Below are 18731 nucleotides of genomic sequence, written 5' to 3'. Positions count from 1 at the left end.
TTTGTGTCACTTTAGGGGTCCATGACGCACACAAACACCACCAATTTAATGAGTAGCCCAACATTTTCCATTTCCAAGAAATAAAATGTTTTTTAAATAGGGCAAAAACTATTCTGTTACCAAAATACAATTACATATCAGTGAAATGCCTGAACAACTTGTCAAACCTCACTTATGTCTGGCGGTGTAGGGGGCTGCTGAGGTGCTACCCGGGCGGGACAAGTGGCTCTAGAGCCGGACAGCGTTCCCAGTGTACCCCCCAGCAGCAGCGGCAGCAGCGGGGCAGAGCGGGAGCCGCCGCTGCGGTCGCATTAAAAACTGCATCGCCCTCTGTGACAACTGTAGATCAGTGAGCCATCAGCTCCCGTCTCGCCCTTGTTTCGGGGACTTGTAGTTTTTAGTGTAAAGAACGCCGGAGCGTGGTATAGACCCTACGTGAGAGTAAAACTACAGTTCCCTCGTAGCTACTCGGAGGTGTTGGTTGTCAATATGGCTGTTGTCAGACAGACAAAGCAGAGAGGCAAATAATTCGCTTCTGATTAGAAATCCTTGGAAAGGGGTCGGACAGGGCACTGTAATCATATTGCGTTATTGTTCGGCCGCAGTAAAAGACGCCGCGGGTCTTTGCTCAAGTTGCCAAAGTTAAATGGTTAAGTGGACGATTTGAACCGAGGTAAGTCGTGTACTTAGAGAAATACAACGGTGAAAGTGATGTTATTAATATCAAACGCCCGCTAGCCAGCGGCGGCGGCTAACATCAGCTAGTATCGGCGTTGGCACGGCTAGCATGTTATGCTAATCATTCCACAGCGCGAGCGCTACCGACATAGCATATGTTAGGTTTCCAGCCGTCCTCCGTGATGCCTGGTGTCCTCGGTATACACGCAGCGCTGCTGGAAATGACGGGACTCATTCTGGGTTTTTAGAGGGTTGCGAGGTGGCTAATGTAACGTTACGCTGGGCACTGACCGTCCGTCACAGACACGTCTGCTAACGCTAGCGAAGGGCGTGAAAGCTGGCATCAGCCGGTGGCTCTCCCGCAGCGTCGAGACGAGAGACGGATCCGCGTTCTCCCCGCGGGGCCCACGGTCCTCAGCAAAACAAACACGCATGGACGGGGAAGAGGTGCCGCGAGCTGTGGTCAATGTTGGGACAATTTAGGAAACGAGTTAGCTTTACACTGGGAGTATCTGATACATCATGCACGCGCCCTGTATTTAGGTAAGAAAGCTTCTTTTTTTTTTCTTGCATGATGCAAAACTCAACGTGATTTGTCGGCTGTGGTTATCTCTGATTTCTTTTATTTTTCTAGTGTGAGCTTTGCAGAGTCCTAGAACTAGTTTGCGCTGTTATCAGATCCGTCAGGGGTGTGTTGGTGTACCATCTGTCAAAGACAGGCCCTCTTTAGCGGCTCTCGCCTTCTGATTAGAGAGTAGAAGCAGGGTCGCTCGTAATAAACTCATCACCGGTGTGTGTTGTGTTTTGTGACCTACAGTAAAGCAGAGCAGGCTGGATCTGTGTTCGTGTGTGTGTGTGTGTGTGTGTGTGTGTGTGTGTGTGTGTGTGTGTGTCAACCACTTCACCCACCCTAAATGGAATAGTTAACTTTTGTAAATACTTGACCCTGGATGGCTAATGATTTCAAATGCTCAGTTTTGCTTGCAACACCTGCAGCTCTGTAGCAGTTAGTGCATACACTTGCATGCTCAGGCTAAAGTAACCAGTGTGACAGTTGTCCCCCCCCGGATGTGACAGGTTTTGCAATGATTTACGGCATTAATAGCCTTGCCTATGAACCACTCAAGAAACTAGTTAATGTTCTCCGGTGCTGCTCAGCCACCCTGTGGTACAGAAGTAATGTGTTTCAGTGCCCACTCAAAGTGACTTTCCCTTTGTGTGAATCTGAAATGTTGCCGATTGTTCTTTTCCTTTTTAAAGCTCGGGGTTACAGACCTTTTCAAAGGCTTATTCTATTCACCGCGGTCATATCATCTCCCTTCACAATAACTTCAAAACACTGCAGACATAATCAAGTGATGTTTGGATGTTCCTGTCCTCTGCACAGCTTCAACTCGCACAGATGTAGAGAAGAAAATCAAATGCCCGTGACCCCTTTTAAACCGTTTATCATATCAGCACAGGTCGGGGCTGGCAAAGAAGATGGAAAAAATCTGCCGCAGTCTTGATTCTAGTCGCATTGATTTTGAGCACTGCAAATTGCTTATGAAAAACACAAAGCGTGGGTGGCGCGCCGAGCCGGGGATATGTTGTAGCTCTTAAAGAACGGCAGTCAGAATGTTAAGATAGCATCAGCTGTCAAGGTGACTCTGTGCGCGTTGCCGGCTGGTTCCCAAAAATAGCAGATTTTTATGCCCGGCCCCTCCCTCCCTCTTCCTTTCTTTCTTTCTTTCTTTCTTTTACACTCTTATCTCTTGCTCCTGTCTTCCTTTTTTTATTTGCTGCCTCTTTATTTTCTTCTAGCAGTTTTCACCACCCCTCTCTTTCTACTTCACCCCCTCTGACTCTCCACCGCTACCTCTCTCTGCCTCCCTCCCCCTCTTCCCATCCTTCTCATTTCTCTGCAACGGCGTTCCTTTTTCACTCTTTTCCGACTTAATCCTCCCGTTGCCTCCGCCATCCCTTCATCTGTCTCATTTCTGCCTGACTTTCCTCCTTTTCTCCATCTCTATTTCGCTTCATCTTCACTTACTTGCTGTCCTTAACTTCCCCCTGCATTTCCTGTTCCCCCCCCCCCCCTCCCTCCCTCCTCTGTCTCCCCTGTCTCACAACCTGTCTGTCTTGTCTCTCATCCAGCAGCAGGATGTCTGAGTTCAGCGAGGAGCCGCGCTTCACCATCGAGCAGATAGATCTGCTGCAGCGGCTGCGTCGCAGCGGCATGAGCAAGCAGGAGATCCTGCACGCCCTCGACACTCTGGACCGGCTGGACCGGGAGCACGGCGACAAGTTCGGCCGCCGCACCTCTTCTTCCTCCTCCTCCTCGTCCTGCTACGGAGTGGGCGGGGCAAACGGCTGCGCCAACAACTCCGCTTCGAACGCCAACAACAGCAACACTGCCTTGGCGGCCACCGCCACCACCACCTCCTCCTCCGTGACGTGCAATGGAGGCGAAGGCGTCGCCGGCGATCACTCGGTGGCAGCCACCTCCTCCACCACGTCCAAGATCTCCACCGCCACACAGACGCAGTTCGGCAGCGGAGGCGGGCTCTCGCCCTCCCCTAGCAACAGCTACGACACCTCCCCGCCTCCGGGCCCTCCACCGCCGTCCGCCATCCTGCCCTCGCCGGTCTCACTGGTGGCTTTGTCGCAAAACGGCCGGGACAGCCTGGCTGCCACGCCCAACGGGAAGCTGTCTCCGCCCAGATACCCGGTGAACAGCGCGGCGGCAGCGCGAGCGTTCGGGTTCGAAGCGACAGAGGAGGACCTGGATATCGACGACAAGGTGGAGGAGCTGATGAGGTCAGTGGTAATGGAGGTGGAGTGAGCTCCAAAACTTTATTTGGGAAAGCTTTAGTTGTTCTACTTTAAAAGACACAATATTGTCCGAGATTGTGGTCATCTAGCTGAAATGTGTCGTCTCTTGCTGATTTGAAAGGCCTCTTTCACTGCAGAGAGATCTCAGTACACTGTTCTTGCTGTATGAAATGAACAGCAGATGAATGGAATAACACATTTCACAAAATGTTCTTGTATTTAAAGCACACAAGAAAGCACTAAAGGTGCAACATTAATGAGTATTATCCTTCTTTTCGCATTGATTTAAAAAACTTTTTTTTTTACGGTGGCCACTTGGTTGGAGTCGGTGCGATCGTCTTTATTGGCGGTGATACTTGTAACGATAAGGCAAGAAAGCACAGTTTATGTTAGGGTTAACTACACAGCACTGAAGCTCCATTGTGTGCAGCTGCTGTAGGACTGTGTGTGTTGGGCTTATTGCATGAGTTTCTTTGTTATTGCTGCTATGGAGGCAGCTATACGTCCTGTCATGTGTGCAGTGTTCAGTTCAAGACAAAGCTCCCCATGGGGACAAATACGTTTATGGTATCGTACATGTTTTTAAAAAAAAGTCTGAGGCTCAGAGTTCATTCTTGACTTTGGAAACAGAAGTTGAGAGAAGAATCTCACCACAAATTTAATGTAGTTCCTGAGCTTTTGATCAGATCCCATGATCTTCATCAGCAGGTGGAGTTTGCCATTTTTAGTGGAATTCTTTTTTTATGTTAAAATGTCTTTTTTTTTTTTTTCTTTCTGTTTGCTTCGGCATTAATTAACGCTGAGGTTCACAGTTTATTCTTGACGTTTTGTAGCTGTGCTGGAGCTACTGAGTAAAAAAAGACTCAGAACAGAGTAGCTATCTATGGAGGTAGAGTAAGTGCATTTGTCTGTTTTTGAGGTTACATTAGTTTTCATTATTGGGAGTAGACGTTTCAGCTTTTTATCCAGTCTGTGATTATGCGAGCGAGGTCGTGTAATGAAAAGACCTGATAATTGATGCGTTCCAAGCCGTCATTAAATTAGTTTGGCTCTGATGCAAATGCAGCTGGAACATGGGGCAGAGAGGTTACCTGGTGTGCTGCAGTGGTTGTACCGTAGATAACAAGCGATGTGGGAGAAGGTGTGCACTGGTAGTGTCTTTGCTAGATGACCAAAGCTGAGCAGTCCCAGTTGTTGGGGGCTCCATGTAGCCCTGGTGGTTCAGCTACATTACTGAGGAGCGTGGAGCTACAGCGAGACCTTCTAGATCTGCTGAGCGCCTGCAGTAAGCACCACAACAGAAGCAGAATGGAGCATTCACTGCTGTTCACGTTTGTGTTTATGAACCAGTGGGGAATTGCACATGGCAACTAATAGTGCCAACAAATACAGAAGAAACCGAAAAGGTGAAGTGTCTGCACAGACATTTTCTTTCAAGAGTGCTGGATCACATGGCAGTCCTGAGGAGTACTACATTTGTCTTGTACAGCGTGTGCTTTATACAGATGTGCATCCTGTGACGGGGTATCAAAATAACAGACGGGCATGAAAGACGTTGAGATCATGTGTAATTATGTTATTGCATAAAACATGGAAAAGCCTTCAGGGGTTCAAGATGACTTTTAGTTAGAAGGAAAGAAGAGAAGTTTTTACAATCGTGCACCTCCGGATCCTTTCATGGAATCACAGAAATAACATCAAGTAACATTAGGTTTCACGTTCCTAGCAGGTGGCAACCGGGTCTGAAAAGTGAAGACAATGCTGAAGTGACTTCAACATGTATTCTCTCTAGTGTCCATCAGGGGGCGACTCCTCTGATTGTATAGAAGTCTAGTCTAAAATGACTCTACTTCTCTCTTGATTTATTCCCTCAGTAAACATTGTAAACATGAGTTTATGGTCTCAATCTCTAGTTTCAAGTCTTCTTCAATACAGCCTGATGTTCATTTAGTAAATTATGGTCCATTTAGAGTCAAACAGACCATAAAGCAGAGTATGCTTTAGGGCGGGGCTACACAGTGATCGACAGGTTGCTAACACAGCGTTGTCCAGTCTGAGAGTTGTCCATGTTTTCGTCTTAGAAGTTTAACCCTTTCACAGTGTGTTTTTAGGCAGTGAGAGATGATTGTACCATTTTGGTCGCCTTAAAATGTGTTCGGTTGGACTCCGCTCCACCGTTTGTGTCACTTATGGTTGGAAAAAAACCAAGAGGGGGACAGCCAAAAACCAAAATGGTGCAAACCCAAAAACCAAAGATGGCAATGGCCAAAAACTAAGATGTGATGGCCATAACGCCATCTCGAGGCTTCAGAACCGTAGTCCACCAACTGAGGGATTACGTCACAGTGACTACGTCCACTTGTTATATTCAGACTATGGTTTCTAAATTGAAGAAAAAATTAGTTGGGTATCACATGTTCTTTTACACCCATTATTGTGACCGTGTCAGTGATGATAATCTATCACTCTCTCTTCCGCTCAGCCCTCCTGCTGCCTCCCAGCTGCCCCGTCTGAACAGTGGGAATAAGAATAGACATTCAGAGCTCAGCCTCTGTCCTCATCGCTGCGCTAGCGGTCCTGGTCTGCATCAAACCACATGTTTGAAGTGAAGTGGCGGTCAAAAAGCCCTCGCCCTCGTCCGCTCCGCCTGCAGGGCGGTGTGGCTGCAGGGGCGGGACACGCGGTTTGGGTCAACCGTCCCACGGTGCCCTTCTGATTTTGGCTATCTTTTAGGTGTCTCTGCAGGGGTTTGGCCTTTTGAGTTGGCCTCCAACAACACACACAACACCCTCCCTCCTTCACTTCCCACTCCTCCTCAGTCTCGTACAGCAGCTTGTGCTCCATTGATTCAGCGGGTGTCGATACAAGCAGCGTTTTTGGAGCTCTAATTTTAGCTGCGCCGCAAGAGGCTGGTGTGGAGGATATTGATGCAGGATGTCAAGGAGTCGTGACGCATTCTCATTTCAGAAATACACCAGCGGAGCACTCGGGCCCTCTCCATTTTCGACCGTGTGAATCTGGGATACCGACAGGTCCAAAGAATGCTGTGATGGTAGGGTTTGAGCTCCAGTGCTGTTAAAAGTTGGGGGGGGGGGGGGGGGGGGGGGGGGGGGGGGGCACTGGAGATGCCTTCCGGTAAAAGTGTGCAGCACTGTTGGTATGGATAAACGCGGTTCTACCCATGTGACAGGTGTTCAGTGTGCACCAGGATGAGGCATTAAGCCGAGGCAGCCCTGTGCTCGTGGGTGTGCGGCTGTGCGCGTGTCCCTGTGTATGCATCAGGGAGGGGATCGGGCTCCCAGCCAGGAAGCAGGGTGGGTACACCGTGTGACTGCACATGTTCACTCACCACCCTCCATTCCTGCAAGTCGCTGCATGTTTCTGTTTCACCATCCGAGGACTAAGGCGGTGGGAACGTGTCCGCCAAGTACAATTTGAACGAAAGTTCATCCCTTTTGTTTCCCTCTGTATGCTGCGTTGATTATGTGATGAAGACATAAAAGAAAAGACCAAGAGACGGATGATGCTGTCTAAATGCACCGTAGGTTATGATCATGGACTCGTTGGTTTTTGTAGTTTTCCTATGAATAGGTAGAATACAAAAAAACCCAGATTATCTGACATGTGACTCAGTTATTGTACAATATACCAAACTAGTGCTGGTAATAGAAGTGTAGCATATCCATATTGTGGTGGGAGACTGGACTGTTTGGTAGGACCGTCCCCTCTATTGTTGGGTTTGTTCTTAGTCCACTAAGATTTCTTCAGTGCAGGAGTTTTGTTGTTCTCTTTCATGCTGGATGACTTATTCTCTGGTAAACATTTAAAGTGGTGCTTTTGTGTGATACTTTGTGAAGAGTTTTACAGATATGCTGATTAATCAGCTCATCAGTTAGTTGCCAAAATGAGTGCTAGTCAACTAAGAATGTCTTTGGTCGAGGACAGCCCTGGATTTTGGATTACGTAATATGGTAATATGGTAATAATAAGTGCTGTCATTTCCCATCAAAAACTCTCCTTGTGTAACTATTTAGTGAAAGCACTAACTAGGGATACACCCATCTGAGTACCGAACCTGATCCCAGTGTTTAATCAATAAGCTGTATCCTCACTGTGTGGGAGAGACGGGGAAGGCAACATCAGGCTGGATTCAAGCATTCCTTTCATAACCTTTTACAACACAATGACACAAATAAATACATAGTTATACATTCACTGAATTATTATTTATCAAAATAATACTTTGTACTCCAGCAACGTGGTGAATAATCTTCAAGATTAACAGTAATCACAATTCAAATGTATAACTAAAATTCTAGTATATAATGTATTTAAACATAGAACTGAATTGAATAGATCAGCCCCATTGTCACTATACCCAGTCCAGATATTTGAGTCAGTATCAGCGCATCCCTAACAATCAACCCTATAATATCGTATCAATATCGATACATTTGGTCACAAATATGGTGAGATTTGATTATTATGACTTTGTGAAGGGGCACGGCAGCAAATGATGTAATGTTGATGTAAATGCATGTTAATAGTGAGAAAATAAAAGGTGTTTTTCTGGCCATAAAGAAGCCGTTGGGACATTGAATGTGCACTACCCATCTTTTAGATGTCAGTCTGTCGGTTAAGTGTCGCCTCACCTTACTGAATGTGCTTTCACGTGCTGTTGGATGGATGTCTCCCTATGCATAGTCCCAGCCCGGCTCTTCAGATGTGGCTGCCGACGCTGTGCTAAGTGCTGTTTGTGTGTCTGCAGGAGGGACAGCAGCTTGGTGAAAGAGGAGATCAAGGCGTTCCTGGGGAACAGGAGGATCTCTCAGGCCGTGGTGGCACAAGTTACCGGTTAGTAGCGCCACCGACACACTCTGACACCCTGCAATACAAAGAATACAAAGAAGATGAGGTGGGGCGGCTTCTTTTATAGAAAGTTAGAAAATGTCGTCAGCTAATAATATGTGCACTTACGGTTCAGGAGCTTACCGTAAATCTCAGTTCAACACATGGACGCACTAGCAGGGTTTCATGATGTTACAGCTGGGTCTTTGTGTGTCAAATCAGAGGTTTTTGTTAACATTTTAGAATTTGATCAGACCTCATAAATATACAAAATTTTTAGGATTGCGGATTTATCGGGAATGTTATCATTTTTGTCCCCTAACAAACCAGGCAGGAAGCCATTTTTTGGGTTAAATATCTTCAGACGTATAAGTTGTAGAGCCATGACGATTGGTAAGGGCACAGACAGAGCAGTGTACAAGAGGTATAGTGATTGAAAGGCACATGTCATAGATTACATTACTGACACATCAAAAGAAGTGCAAAAGTGTGTGGTTTTAGTGTCCCCAGGCAGTCACCCAGCGTATATACACATGGATGTTCCAATACTTCCAGCTAAAAACACAGCATTTGATTGATTGCTATGCTTTTACATAAACAGAATGCAGATATGGCAGTTATAATGAGCCATGGTTGCAATCTGTTACCTTTTTCTGATGCCAAAACGTCAATGAGGACTAGCGCCATGTAAATCTGTGTGATAAGGAGTCCATAAATATTGTCTTCATGTTTGAATTTATCAAGATATGAGGCTTATTATGCCCAATTATATTTTACATGACTGTTTCCTAGTTTGTTCACTGACTATTTCACAATGCAAAGATTGAAATTCATTCATTTTATAATGAAAGTAGGTCCTGTGAAATAAATACAAAAATATTGGTATCCATCTTTGCAAACCTGCTGGACATAAGTCCAAGTATAAGTGTCCAGCAGTATTAGTGGCTATGACCTGTGTGAGAGACAAGCGACGGGAGAAGAAATACATTCATGACCTAAATAGAGAGAACCCCCCCTCTAGTCTGTCTGTCTTGAATTCTTCCAAGGGTCGTCCTGAAATCTAGTTGTTGTGATTGGCTGTCTCTGCAGGCATCAGCCAGAGCAGGATCTCCCATTGGCTGCTGCAGCACGGCTCCGACCTGAGCGAGCAGAAGAAGAGGGCCTTCTACCGCTGGTACACGCTGGAGAAGACCACACCAGGTACGGCCCAGTCGGGCAGCTCGTTGAAGGGCTGTGAAGAGGCATGCACTGCACTCATCAAGGCCGTAATACAAATCAACACTTTAAAGCTGAAGTTGGAGAGTTTTAAAGTTGGATGTTAAGATAGCAGAGGAGCGTGGCTCACTAATCACAGTAGGGGGGGGATTGCAGAGAGGGAAGCACAGTAGGAAAACACGCTGCTGCCAGCACTTTCCTAATGAGATAAGTAGAAGTAGACGGCGTCTTGTGCTCTATGTGCTGCAGAGATGAGATGTGATGTACAGTATATGATGCCTCGGCCTCCTTATATGTCAGTGGAAGCTTGTTGAAGTGGGATGTGAATCAGAGGCCGGTGGAGACGAAGGAAGATGAGGTTGTAACAGCAGCAGTTTGTAGGAGCTGAATTTGAACTTAGTGTTAGCCTTTAGGCTGAGTCGCACCCAAGCGACAACCTCCGGTTCTGACGAGTGAAGCCGATGCGGAACTGTCGTAATACTTAACAAGTGTCTCTACTGACCAGCAGGGGGCGACTCCTCTGGTTGTAAAAAGAAGTCCGATTGTATAGAAGTCTATGAGATAGTACAAGATGTACATCCTGTGACGGGGTATCAAAATCACACGGACGGACATGAAAGGCGTTCTTGTTGTGTAATTATGTTATTGCATAAAACAGGGAAGTATTCTTTTGCAAACATTGGGAAAAGCCTTCAGGGGTTCAAGATGACTTTTAGTTAAAAGGAAAGAAGAGAAGTTCTTACAATTGTGCACCTCCGGATCCTTTCATGGAATCACAGAAATAACATCAAGTAACATTAAGTTTCACGTTCCTAGCAGGCGGCAACCTCCGGGTCTGAAAAGTGAAGACAATGCTGAAGTGTCTTAAAGCTGCATTCTCTCTCCTGACCATCAGGGGGCGACTCTTCTGATTGTATAAAAGTCTATGAGAAAATGACTCTACTTCTCTCTTGATTTATTACCTCAGTAAACATTGTAAACATGAGTTTATGGTCTCAATCTCTAGTTTCAAGTCTTCTTCAAAACAGCATGATGTTCATTTAGTAAATTATGGTCCATTTAGAGTCAAACAGACCATAAAGCAGGGTATGATTTAGGGGCGGGGCTACACAGTGATTGACAGGTCCCTACCGCTACCAGAGACGTGTACAGAGTCTCTATGTCACTTCTTCGCATTCCAAATATGCTAACTTCCATTTATCAGATGCTAAAAAATCAACAAGATGGCGACGGCGAAATCGAGCAAAATGATGAAGTTCTTGAAGAAAGTTCAGGGACAGACTGGACCTACAAGAGCTGAAACAGGAAGCTCTTTTTCTTTCCTTACTGTTCTGTTGTGTTGTTTTATCCTCTATTATTTGTCCATCTTGCTCCATTAATTTGGTCCGACAAGATTTCCTCAAATGTTTTGTTGAGAAACGCATAGAAGCACCAAAGTGAACTTGTCTCCATCAGGTGGCTGTTATGGTAGTTTTGTTTTTGTGGAGACGAGACGTCAACAGATGAGCGTCGACTCACACAACTTTGAAATCCACACTTCACTGCAATTGGTAAACAGCACAGAAAAACTGCAGGCCTCACGCTGGCTTCGGTTCCCCCCTGTGCACATATGCGCGTGCCGTGTCGACCTACAGCCAGACACCCCCCCCCCCCCACGCCTCGTCCTCTGCGGCATGTTCCTCGGTGGAGCCCTGCCAACACCGACGGCAGCGCAAGCGGCTCGATGCTATTTCTGTCCAGACGGAGATGGGCCTCCATCGCTGCTGCAGAGGAGCAGCGACGCCCCGCTCACGCAGCTCTCGATAACCCGCACTGTTGCTGGGCGACCCAGTTAGGCCGTGCTCACAATGAGGTTCTGATACCGAGCCCGCGATGTATATCTAAGCTGTTACGGGGCTTGTTTAATGAGGTTTTCTTTTTTTAGTGCAAATCAAATCTTTTGTGTGCTTTTCTTTTCTGCTGCGGTCGTGATTTCAGACGAGTCTTTGTCAGCGCTATTCAGTCGGGTTTATAATCACAATGTGTTATGAGATGTGCAGAAGGCGCCGTGCATTCTGGGCTCTCTGGCTGTTGGCTGCCGCTACACGCGTTATGATTACATTGTGTTTTTAGACTTTAACCGGCACTATCGGTGCTTTGTAATGTTCACAGCTTCCGAGCCACAAACTCACCCGCAGACAGTGTGTGTGTGTCATGTATGATGACTCTTCCTGTACCCTCTCCATGTGTAACTTCCTGCTGCTTCCAGGTGCCACTCTAAACATGCGGCCAGCTCCGTTACCTCTGGAGGAAATGGAGTGGAGGCAAACCCCGCCCCCCATCACCACCGCACCCGGGACCTTCCGGCTGCGTCGGGGAAGTCGCTTCACTTGGAGAAAAGAGTGCCTGGCAGTGATGGAGAGGTGAGGGGGGGAAGAGCAGTGGATTAAAGATGATGAATGGAAGTTTGTTTCATAACTCCTCGCTTATTTCCACATGGAGTTGAGGAAACATTGCTATCCTCTGTGAGAACAATGAGCCCGGCCGGGACCGCACACGCAACCCCAGTTTGTCCACGTCGTCCTTGTGCAGTGAAATTAATTTAATCACTGCGACTCTTCTATTTTTAGCTACTTCAACGACAACCAGTACCCAGACGAGGCCAAACGGGAGGAGATAGCAAACGCCTGCAATGCTGTCATTCAGAAGCCAGGTAAACCCCAGAAACCAGGGATCCACAGAACAATTAATGCAAACGTTTTGACGGGTGTGATTGATAATGGCTTCATTTGCTGGTGACTAATATTCCTGTATATGATGTAAATATTCTGAACGTTACCGGGGAGATGTTCCCTATCTACACAGCCAGTCAGCCATGCATCGTTGAGGGAGCTGATGGATTAAAAAAAAAAAACAGGGTTGGAACAGACTGGAACAAAAAGAAATGACTGAAAAAAAGCATTATTGTGAATGGTGAGGAAGCGATCCAAGGTGCACTGAGTGACCGGAGTGTCATGTGATCTGTTTCAGGGAAGAAGCTGTCTGATCTGGAGAGGGTGACCTCCCTGAAAGTTTACAACTGGTTCGCCAACCGTCGCAAAGAGATCAAGAGACGCGCAAACATTGGTAATGTGGCTTTAGGGAGGGACCACACTGTCAATTAAGACTTTTGAATGCAGCAGATTACATCCCTTTGTGTTCAGCCACTATTTCATATTTAATAACAGCAATTATTTAAAAAATGTATGCATTGAATGGCTCATTATTAATTAGATCCATCACTATAATTAGCTCGATGATTGTTAATTGGTCACCTAATATGTTTAATGACTGCTGTGAACCAAAAAAAATCCTCTTGCCGCCTGCATTAACCTAGTTGGCAATGAGGTTTGTAAAATAGAACGTCCTTTAACCGGCAAGCCGAGGGACTAGAGGACGCAAGTAAAGCCTGTGCTAATGTGCTAATGTGCTAATGTGCTAATTTACATCCCTCTACAGCAGGGCTCCTGTCCTCCACAGTCCTGTCAGACGAGCTGCAAATGGCTTGTTTATCACTGTTAACTGTATAAAAGTGGATAATCGTAAAATGTCACAGTTTAAATGTTAATGTTTAGGTTGGTGTGGACAAGTTTGCAGGTCATACTCCTACAAAATGTTCAGAGTAGCAGAATTTAGACTTTTCAACCATTTATCCATTACTTTTAACTATTTGAACTGTTTATCCATTACTGTTAGCTAACTATTTATTACTGTTGAACTATCTATTAAAACTAGTTTTCAATTAGCTCTCAATTGCAACATGCTGATCCCAGTGTTCAATAGTTACAGCTGACTCAGTATGTCAACATACACTCAGTGAGCACTTTAGTAGCTCCACCTGTTAGATCACCTGGTATCAATGTTCACTGTCGGCGGTGATAATTCAAATTTGCAATATGCAATACATTTAACAAAGTGCCACTGAGGTTAAAAAAAACTTTTTTAAATCAAATTGTAGTTCCTATTTTTTCAGATAAGTTCAGCTACTCCACAATCTTTGCATGCACCTCTGCTGGGGAGTCGCTGCCCATTAGTATGAAATGAGGGACATTATCAGTGACCCATCGTAAATCTAATAATCCATCCTCTTCCTCCAAGAAGCCACAATCCTGGAGAGTCATGGGATAGACGTCCAGAGTCCAGGGGGACACTCCAACAGCGACGACATCGATGGGAACGACTTCTCAGAGCAGGTAGGGAGCGATTGGGACCCATCAAACCAGACAGCACTGTGAACCAGATATCTCTTCTCCGTCTGTTACAGCCTCAGCGTCTTCATTTTGGTTTATATTTCTTTTTGTTTTTATGGACCAGCCTCACATCCATCCCTCCACATCCTAGGGTCACTCTGTTTTCACTCAGTATTCCAGTCATTAGTCAAACGGATCATTCAATTTAAATGTTTACATCAGCTGAGTTCACTGATTAGCTCCCCTCTCTTTGGTTGACGTTAATGAGTGAGATCAGCAGCTTATGGTGTTCGCTGGCACATCACTCTTCACAAATACACACACCGAGAGATATTACAAAAACACTTCAACTGCTGTTGAATATAAATGTCCTCCAAAACTGTTGCTCGAGGCACATTAATTAACAAACGGCCGCTCTCTCCTGCTTTTTCCTGCCACCAGTGGAAACTAAGCGGGAGCGATGGAAAGCAGCAGCGCTCCGTATCATTGTAGAAAGCTACAACTGAAGCCCTGTAGCTTTACTCTAGATTGCACAACACGCTAACCCTCCTGTGAAGTCCCGGCTGCTGAAAGTAAAACCAGCTAAAGTTAAAGTTGACCGCTCAAGCTAATGAGTAATGAACAGAGGCCGCATTTAATCTGTGAAGCAGGGAAGTGTGAAGAAGAGCGTTCAGAATAGTTTTCATTTCTCCATTTTTATTTTATTTTTATTCTACTTGGCTAAATGGTGACCCTTTATTTCCTGCAGGCATGTGACCTGCCCTATTTTGACAAGAGACCTCTCAGTCGACCTTTTGGCCTTTACCGACTGGAGCCCACCTCGCCAACACAGGTACACCCGCACAGAAACGCCGCAACGTGTTGCCCACAACGCGGGTACACCCGCACAGAAACACCGCAATGCATTGCCCACAATGCTGCATGTGGATTATTAGCAGGATCTGGTTCTCCTTGACCTGGGTTAGATTTTAGTGATTCTGTTGCTGCATATGGTGGTGCCTGTGGTTGCAGGATGCACAGTCCAAAGAGAGGGCAAAGGAAACTCCCAATGCACTCACACAGAGGTGAAGCGCTCTTCACAGGTCTACTCTGATTACAAGTAGCCGTCAGAATGCAGTAATCAGGCAGCATGTCACGTTAACGTTGATTTGATGCCATCGCTCACCCTCAGTTGACCGTAAATAATTAGCTTTTCACGATTACTGTGATTGTTGACTTCATGTTTTTGGTTCGCAGCTCCTTGTATGATCATAGTATATTATCCTCCAAATGTACAGACTAATATGTGCTGAGTTAGCATATCCAACATCACAACATCAACATGTTTTCCTTTATCTCTACAGTCGCAGAGCACTTTTCATTACATCTTTATCTATTCAGCCTCAAAGGGAATCAAAGACATTTAAAGGTTTTTTTCCACTGCCATCTTTAGCAGAGATCGTCCTGATGTCATGTTATATGAAGCTAGAGCCAGACTGACTTTTTTATTTTGACTTTTTGAAAACATCTGCCTGTTAGCACCTCTAAAGCTCACTAATTAACCCTTTATATTTAGTATTTATATGAAGTTTAAAAAAGACGTAGTTTTAAAGAAGGTTTAAAGAGACTTCCTGTGGCTTTTTAAAAATCCTTTTCAGGACATATAACGTGTTGATTAGTGATCCTTTGAGGTGCTAGTTGAAAGATATTTCAACTTTTGGATAAAGCAAGGCTATCTGTTTTCTCTTGCTTTCAGTTTCTATGCTAAGCTAAGCTAACTGTTGATCATGTGCTAAGCCTCGCCCCCATTTCTCACTGTTGCTACACCTGTCAAGCCTTCTCTTCTGTCGCTCAGCACATGTTGGGCTTTACAATGATCACAGTTACCAATTAGAATTCTTTGTTATTGATTTCAGACAGCGGTACACATTAGTAGCCGGGAACTGTCACCGGCCGAGTATAAAAGCTAACACGAGTTGGTTGAAGACGGCGTCTTCACAATGTTACCAGCTGACTCAATTTCATAAGGAGTTAATATGCACTATGAGTATGATGAAGAAGAGCAGACAGTTCTTCTGTAACGCAGCCTTGTTTGGCTGCTTAGCTGATGTACACGTCTGTGTTTTCACTGCTAACATTTAGCATGAGCACTTACCGTTGAGTTTACTATTTTGGGTTTAGCGGGGGTTCTTTTAGTGTTATCTTTCCTCAATTCAATAAAGAGCAGCACAGGGCTTTATAGTCGGCCCTAACACCGGGCTACTGCTGCAGCTAACACTGATAGCTCACACTAGCTGTTTAATGACTTTCCTACACTTTTGCTCTTGTGTTTTTGGAAAGGATGAGAAAAGACACTACCACTACTTTGCACAGCCTCACACACACCACTTCAACACCCAGAAGTCCAAAGCTTGACAGGCCTGCTCAGTCAGAGTAGGGTAGGTTCTACTGCTCACATGCTGATTCCTGACCATACCCCCCCGCCCCGCCCCCCCTGTCCCTGTCTCAGGACGACAGCGCGGCGCACAGCGAGCACCAGGACCCCATCTCTCTGGCCGTGGAGATGGCTGCCGTCAACCACACCATCCTGGCTCTGTCCAGAACCGGAGGGGTCCCCAACGACATCAAGACCGAGTCCCTGGAGGACGAGTGAACTGCACGGGGGGAACGGGACCAGAGGGGGGGAGAAGGAGGAGTGAAAAAGAAAAAGAGAGATGGAAATAATGCTACTTAGTAAACCATGTGAATCTGTCCCTCAGCCTTCCCTCCTCCTCTCCTCTCCAAAGTCTACAGGTAATCCCCCCCCACAATATACTGACACAGCTGGCAGGAACGGATCACCACACGTTCTCTGATCTCCATGAAAACGTTCCACGGAAAGAAGAAAAGGGGGCAATCCAGGCCTTTTAACCCCCCCAAAAATGGTGGCCCTCGTCTGTGATTTGTGTCTCTGAACTCACCCCCTCCCCCCTGAACACACTATCTCCTCACAGGATACCTCTTCTCTCCCCGTCCAGCCTAGTTGTCTGAGCCGACCCTCAGTCTCTCTCACCTCAGCGTCAACCTCAGATAATAACGTGTACTGTATATATAATATATATATATATATATATATATATATATATATATATAATATATATATATAATATATATATATATATAATATATATTATATATATATATATATAATATATATATATATATATATATATATATATATAATATATATTATATATATATATATATAATATATATTATATATATATATATATATAATATATATATATATATATATATACACACACACACACACACACACACACACACACACACACACACACACACACACACACACACACACACACACACATCTATATGGTTCTTATGGTTCTCAGTCACACTCTACCTACGTACCCCTCAAGAGTCGCCCTTTGATCATGCAGCCTCCTATTGTCCGGTGAAGGATGGATGCTGAGTTGTCCTTCTCTCATCAGCAGACAGAAACCCCACCTCTGTAGTCCTCGGTGGAGCGGCTCCTCGGCTCCTCGTCTCCTCAGTCGAGCTGCTGTTGGATGAAAACCTCTAGAAAGAAGTAGCCTTAAACCTCGAGGCTGGCCTTAACAACTGCACCTTTACTTTTTTGCAGTACACGGCAGGTTTTCAAGTTTTTCTTTCTCTCCCTGAGAACAAGGAACAACAATAAACTTTTTAGTATGCATAGTTTAAAAAAAAAAAGTCTAAATCCATGTTCAGGTTTATATCCAACAGCAGCAGCAGTAGTTTCAGTTCTTTCACCTGCATTCCCTCTGTGTGCTTTTAGCCCAGACGGCGTCCGGATATACAATCATTCTGCCTTGCTATTTAGCTTCCCAGTGACTCTATCGTTAAGTACTCGAGGCTACGAGAATGAAATGTAGGGTCAATGTGATAATCAAGCAAACTTAAGCGATCTAATAAAGGGATTCGTGCTTTGTTTTTAAACGTCATCCATGCCAAAGGAGAAGACGCTCGGAGCGAAGAGCTGGGAGGCTGAGCTGATCTGAGTCCAAAGCGATGTCTAACTGCTGTCCGTAGGTCGTCCTCTCGTACGCGGGCCTGACCCGACAGCGGGCCCGCGTCGGTACAGGTATTAGCAGCCAGACGTATGACGACAAAATACCCCGAAGCTATCTACTATTTGTTCTGTGACGATGCCTCTTTATAATAGCCTCAAGAATGTGCTTTCAGAATACTTTTTCTTTTTTTTTAATAACTGTGGTATCAAATTCGACTAAATCCATCCCGGAAATGTTTTAGAATATCACAACTTTGTTTCATCTAAATAGCCTCAAAAGGTAAAAGCACCGCTCTGAAGGGAATCAAAGACATTTAACGTTTCCAAAACAATCTTTGAGGACAGATCCTTGTTATGTCTGTACGCTAATATGAAGACAGTTAGCTTAGCCTACTACGGTTAGCCTACTACGGGTTAGCCTACTACGGTTAGCCTGACTTTGTCTAATGGTTGATTAAATCTGCATGCTAGCATCTCTAGAGCTCACTAATTAACCCGTCTACTCAAAGCCATACAAAATAATGAAGTTTAAAAAAAGAGAAATTGTGGTTTTCCAAAAGCTTATGCGCTGAAACAATTTCTTTGCCCTTTTTTTAATACTTATACAGACGATATCACGTGTTAATCAGTGAGCTTTTGAGGCGCTAGTTGAAAGATTAAATCACTTTTGGACAGAGCCAGGCGAGCCGCTTTCTCCTGCTATGCTATGCTAAGCTAACTGTGACCTCTCTGTAACTGTATTTAGCATTCAGGCATGAGAGGTATCGATCTCTCATCTCACTCTCAGCAAGAAGGCAAATAAGCGTATTTCTCAAAATGTCAAACTATTGCTGTAAAGGGAACCCCGGCCTTAGTGATGGTTTGGGAGAACTGGGAAAATATTCTACAAAGCAGTTATGTAATGCCTCATGTTTTAAATAGCCAAATATGGACAC

The 18731-nt window shown here is 45.2% G+C and overlaps 1 protein-coding gene across 5 annotated transcripts; it reads left to right on the top strand.

Annotated features, from left to right (window-relative positions):
- Window positions 1-507: 507 nt before the first annotated feature.
- Window positions 508-16817, top strand: LOC137871103 (homeobox-containing protein 1-like). 5 transcript variants are annotated; one of them, XM_068708711.1, is made up of 10 exons: window positions 508-673; window positions 2815-3477; window positions 8261-8346; window positions 9430-9540; window positions 11804-11957; window positions 12165-12247; window positions 12565-12660; window positions 13672-13766; window positions 14512-14595; window positions 16252-16817. In XM_068708711.1, exons 2-10 carry the CDS (start codon window positions 2822-2824, stop codon window positions 16393-16395), a joined length of 1509 nt encoding a protein of 502 aa, XP_068564812.1. In that variant the 5' UTR covers window positions 508-673; window positions 2815-2821; the 3' UTR covers window positions 16396-16817. The 5 variants fall into 5 exon arrangements, with proteins under 5 accessions (XP_068564812.1, XP_068564813.1, XP_068564814.1 ...); XM_068708710.1 differs by lacking the exon at window positions 508-673 and adding an exon at window positions 780-1221 and having other exon boundaries at window positions 13675-13766; XM_068708709.1 differs by lacking the exon at window positions 508-673 and adding an exon at window positions 780-1221.
- Window positions 16818-18731: the final 1914 nt, after the last annotated feature.

The sequence above is a fragment of the Cebidichthys violaceus genome, unplaced genomic scaffold (genome assembly GCF_023349555.1).
Source record: "Cebidichthys violaceus isolate CVI_PGR_0920_01 unplaced genomic scaffold, fCebVio1.0.p SCAF_14, whole genome shotgun sequence".
Taxonomy (NCBI): Eukaryota; Metazoa; Chordata; class Actinopteri; order Perciformes; family Stichaeidae; genus Cebidichthys; species Cebidichthys violaceus.
Note: the sequence above shows the minus strand (reverse complement) of the source record. Positions and strands in the feature narration are given on the sequence as shown.